The sequence below is a fragment of the Bison bison genome, unplaced genomic scaffold (genome assembly GCF_000754665.1).
Source record: "Bison bison bison isolate TAMUID 2011002044 unplaced genomic scaffold, Bison_UMD1.0 scf7180017864173, whole genome shotgun sequence".
Lineage (NCBI taxonomy): Eukaryota > Metazoa > Chordata > Mammalia > Artiodactyla > Bovidae > Bison > Bison bison.
In genome coordinates this window covers 373,717-379,102 of record NW_011494745.1, presented here as the reverse complement: position 1 = coordinate 379,102, position 5,386 = coordinate 373,717, and the positions used below count along the sequence as shown (strand labels likewise).

Here is a 5,386-nt window from a genome sequence, read left to right as displayed (position 1 = left end):
ACCCAGTTTGCATGTGCCATCTGTTTCCTGCTGAGACCCTGACTGATACAGGATTTTCAATTCATCTTTGTACTGTCTCTGCCTAGCCACTCAAAGACTCACACGTGTTCCCTGACACACTTTCACTCAGCCTCACCGACTCACACAACTGATGCACGCACTCACTCTCACGCACTCATCCCCAAATGCACGCACACACCTGTTCTGGGCAGCAGGACAGTCAGTGCCCCCACAACACTGCCTGCCCCAGCCCTCTGGGGGATGCAGTCAGTTCTCTGGTTAAAATCCTGCCCCGCTAAGCTGTGGGGGCGCCCAACACGCAGAAGCCCTTCTGCTGGGGTGGCTGTCACCTTGTGCACCCTGGAATTGGTAACTCTCGCCAGTTCTTATTTCTTAAATTTTTTAAATCCTTTGGCCACGCTGCATGGTCTGTGGGCTCTTAGTTCCCCAGCCAGGGATCAAATCCATGTCGGCTGCATTGGCAGCGGGGAGTCTTAACCTCTAGACCTCCAGGGAAGTCGTGCCAGTTCCTATTTTCAGAAATGCTGAGCTCTGTCTGGGACTGATGTGGACGAACCCACCCACTGCACGTTCTCAAGGTACTTGGAAAGGAGCTTCACGAAAACACTAAGTTAAAATGGCCTTTGGAACCTTACACCACGCTGACGAGACCTGGGAGTAAAAATAAAATCTTTCCACTCACTTTCAGGTAGGGACAGATGGGAACCTTCAGGAGATCACACAAAGAAAGATTAATTTAGATGGACCACACCAGGTGCTTTGGGTGGGAGTGGAAGGGAGACGGGTGTTAGCTCAATACGAGGTCACCTTTCCAATGACTGGAGCCATCAGTGACGGACACATCCCGTCTGGGGCTGCATCCAGAGACTGCCATAGGAACTGGGAGCTAATGACCTCTAAGGCTCCTCTAACATGCACCTGTGACCTTGGCCTCATCACCTCCCCCTTCGGAGGGTCTACTTCCTTATCCGTTAAATGGCCGAGTTAGTCGAGGTGCCTTGGACAGCTATAAATTCTCTAAGTCTCTGACTTCTGCAGGCAAAGATCCTCAAGATCCTTGGGGTGGGGGCTGGCATTTGGAAAGGAGCTGCAGAAGTAATTAAGGATGGAAACTCGAGTCTCTAGCTGCCTCTGAACGTCTGAGTTTGCAGATTAAGAGAAAGCTGAATCTTGCCTGAATGATTTCATTCCCTCCAGAGCAAACGGCAACAGCAGGACGTTGGGGAAAAAAAAAAAAAAAATCTAGCCTCTTTTGGAGATGAGGAAGCCGATGAATTTGACTGGGAGACAAAAGACTGGGCTAGGAATGGTGCCTCCAGCAGCAGCAACTAGTCTTTCAGCCTCCCTGGACCTCAGATTCCTTGTCTTTAAAGTGGGGATGAATGCATTCATCCTGACCGTACTAAAGGAGAACGTGTCTAACCTTCCTGGTTGGGTTGGAAAGCAGCCAAGAAAACAGGTTTGCATCCAGGCGCCCACGCTTACCGGCTCTGTGACCTCGAGAGAAGTATTTCACTCGCAGGCCTCTGCTTTCTCAGCTGTGAAGTGGGGGGAGGGAAGGTCCTCCAGGCAGGGGGTGAGGAACTTTGAGCAAACGCACATGGGACCCTTCACACACTGGCAAGGAGCCTGGTGAGACTCTACGGAGCAGACACACAGGATCTGCACCGCGGCTGGCCTAACCCTTGTTCTCTTCTCTGAGGTTTTGGATCGGTGGCCAGGAGCCTCCCCAACAGGTGACCTCAGCTTAGCATTGGGTGTTCGTGTGGCGCCTGCAGTTTTCGGCAACACGAGGGCAGTGGCTGGCTCCCCCGGGGTGGGGAGTGAAGTTGGGGGGTGCTCTGAGGGGGCAGAGCCAGGGCCACAGAGATGCTCCCTGTGCCTTTACCCTTTTGGGCTCGATGCTGCTGCTGCTGCGTCGCTTCAGTCGTGGCTGACTCTGTGCGACCCCATAGACGGCAGCCCACCAGGCTCCGCCATCCCTGGGACTCTCCAGGCAAGAACACTGACTGTAGTGGGTTGCCATTTCCTTCTCCAGTGCATGAAAGTGAAAAGTGAAAGTGAAGTCACTCAGTCGTGTCCAACTCTTTGGGCTCTCTAGAAACTCTTAAACCATAAGGGTCAAATAGAGCACCTTTGCCTCTTCACACTCGAGCCAAAATCACCATGGACAGTGACTGCAACCGTGAAATTAAAAGGCGCTTACTCCTTGGTAGAAAAGCTATGACAAGCCTAGACAGTGTGTTAAAAGGCAGAGACATTAATTGGCTGACAAAGGTCCATATCATCAAAGCTATGGTTTTTCCAGAAGTCATGTACAGATGTGAGAATTGGACCATAAAGAAGGCTGAGCAATGAAGAATTGATGCTTTTGAACTGTGGTGTTGGAGAAGACTCTTGAGAGTCCCTTGGACTGCAAGGAGATCCAACCAGTCCACCCTAAAGGAAATCAGTCCTGAATATTCTTTGGAAGGACTGATGCTGAAGCTGAAACTCCAATACTTTGGCCACCTTATGCAAAGAACTGACTCCTTGGAAAAAACCCTGATGCTGGAAAAGATGGAAGGTGGGAGGAGAAGGGGACGACAGAGGATGAGATGGTTGGATGACATCACCGATTCAATGGACATGAGTTTGAGTAAGCTCTAGGAGTTGGTGATGGACAGGGAAGCCTGGCGTGCTGCCGTCCATGGGATCACAAAGAGTTGAACACGACTGAGCGACTGAACAAAAACAGCACTCTAGCCTGGAGGTCTTTGGTGGGGTCAGCTATCTGGGACCCCCACATCTTAGTTTCCCTTAGGCTCCCAGGGATTATGCTCGCAGGGTCCTTAAAGACCCTCTGACCTGTCTCCCCACATTTAACCCAGGCTTATTTAGGACTGGCCTTCCCTTGTGGCTCAGCTGGTAAAGAATCTGCCTGAAATTGGGAGACCTGGGTGCGACCCCTGGATTGGGAAGATTCCTTGGAGAAGGGAAAGGCTATCTACTCCAGTATAGTCCATGGGGTCACAAAGAGTCGGACACGACTGAGAGACTTTCACTTCACTCATTTAGAAACAGGTCTAACTCATGTCCTGCTGTGCCTAGGGTGACAGAGGGTAGGGGTGCAGGGTATGTGTGGGTGAGCCCACCACGACCAACTGAAGATGAGAACTCCAAACCAGTTCTTCTTTGAATGAAAGACTTTCTTCTAAAGCTGTATGAGACCGATAGTCGGGGTCTTCTTCCTAGCTCTACTCTTCATAAGCTCTCCTGCCAGATGAGTTAGCTGGAGGGCTGAAGAATATCCAGTGGCCAGAGGGAATTTATGAAGATGAAGACTTGCATTTTAGATCACAAGAATTTTTATTAATATGTTACTATTTTAAGCCACCATACAAATATCCTTTGTATTGATTTCAGTGTGATGTACTGACTGAATAAATATGACAATTTCTGCCAGGGAGCCAAACAGTATTTTTAAACTACTTTAAATTATGTGTTGTTTCCTATGGTTTTTTTTTTTTTTTAAGTTTAGAGTTGATTATAAAAGCACTTTCAATTTAAAAAAAATTCTTCTTTCCAGAGAATACACACATATTTTAAACTATTAATTGTAAAGCTTGTTGTTGTGTTTAGCCTCTAAGTCATGTCCAACTTTTTGCGACCCCATGGACTGTAGCCTGCCAGGCTCCTCTGTCCATAATGGCGTGGATAACTATTTTTTTTAAACTACAAACAAAAATTTTAAAAGGCAAAATGATTTTTTTTTTTGCTTATGGATGCCATTATGTTGGATAATACCATTATAATAGAGAAAATTTGAATATATATATAATATAATTGAAATACATTCTTAATCATATTTCCCCTGATTCCTGCCTATTTACCTAATTTAGCCTGTTTACAGTATATAACACTGTGTGCTTAACCAGGGCCCTGCCAGAAACTTCAGAACCTTAAAAAATTAAGGGAAAACTCCCCCAGAGAGCTGAAGTCTTCCACACATTGTCTGATCAGCTCCTCAAGATAATAAGGTTCATAGATAAGGAAATGGGGATGGAAGGTCACGGGCTTTTCAAGGGCTTTCAGCTGGTTCCCAATAGTTCGCCCAGAGTTCTCTTTTCTCCCTTTCTTCAAAATGGGGAGAGGGATCCCTTATGTTTCAAAGCCATTGGGAATGTAAATGAGATGGTATTTAAAGACTGAGTTCTTGTTTGGAAAGTCACTGAAGAGCTAACAGGAACAGTATAATCATTACTTGTCACTCAGATGAAATCTCTTGGTTACGGACAGAGATACAAAATTTCCACCTTTTGAGAAGAGGATACCAGCTATCACCATTGCTTGGTGAAGCAAGAAACCTCAGAAAATTCTGGTGCAGTAGACAAATGGGACGACCACAGCTTCCGAGCCGGAGGAGCTCAGAATGGGTTCAGAACCACGGAACGTTTCAGGAGGCCCTGATCTTGGGGCCTAACCGCCAGCTGGCAGTGTGACCCCTCCGCAAGGTCCCTGCTCGTGGCGGTGAGCTCGGAGGACGGTACAGGATCTCCGAGGGGCTGACGGCTGGAAAGTCCTCCCTGATTTTGAGCTGAACCCCGAGGGGGTAACGTGGTGCCTTCTCTTCCTGGGGTGCACTGCGGCCTGACGTGTCAGGGTGCCCGCCTCCTTCTCGCAACGTCCCGGGGACGGGGCGGGGTTACCTGAAGTTGTAGCCCGGGGAGACACTGCTCTTCTCGGAAACGCCGTCCAGCCGGGTAAAGGAGTATCTGGGGACGCACTCGTCCCAGGCCTTGTCCAGGTCGCACGCCCAGCCGATCTTAATGCCCAGGACGCCGCCCTGGAAGGACAGGGGGCGGACTGAGCCCTCCGGTGCAGTGGGGTGGGTCCCAGCGGGGTGGGGGGGGGTGTGACAAACGGATGGGGGATTTCCTGCCATTCTCCAAGTGGAGGGCAGAGGTCGGGAGAAAGAAGAGGGCTTTGTCACGCGTTGCTTAGTAAAGAAGGGCTGTAGCTGAGGGTCACAGCCCCTGAGCCTCTCTGATTCCTGCTTTCAGTGTCTTTTTTCTCCCCGTGGCGCTGGCCCTTGTCGAGCCCTGCCCTTTAGCTGCGGCATGTGGTCCTAGCTGCCCCACAGCAGGTGGGATCTGAGTTCCCGGAGCAGGGATTGACCTGCTGTCCCGGCATTCCGAGGCGGCCTCTGAACCGCCGGACCACCAGGGACGTCCCTGGGTTTTTTCTTTTGGTTATCTTTAGTCCCTTAGTTCCCATGCAGAGAAGTGACCACTGATCCATCTTCCCGTGGTGTGGGTGCTCCTGGGAGATCGGAGGCCTCTGTCTGCACGTGGAGCATGAAGCCAGGGGCAGGGGAGGGGGGCTG

At 49.9% G+C, this 5,386-nt stretch overlaps 1 protein-coding gene across 1 annotated transcript in view; it reads right to left on the bottom strand.

Annotated features, from left to right (window-relative positions):
- The window catches only part of P2RX3 (purinergic receptor P2X, ligand-gated ion channel, 3), a 32,829-nt gene that overhangs the window by 15,242 nt on the left and 12,201 nt on the right, over nucleotides 1-5,386 (bottom strand). The window contains exon 8 of the mRNA XM_010842230.1: nucleotides 4,710-4,846. Coding sequence (XP_010840532.1) covers nucleotides 4,710-4,846 — 137 coding nt within the window. The remainder of the gene's footprint in view (nucleotides 1-4,709; nucleotides 4,847-5,386) is intronic.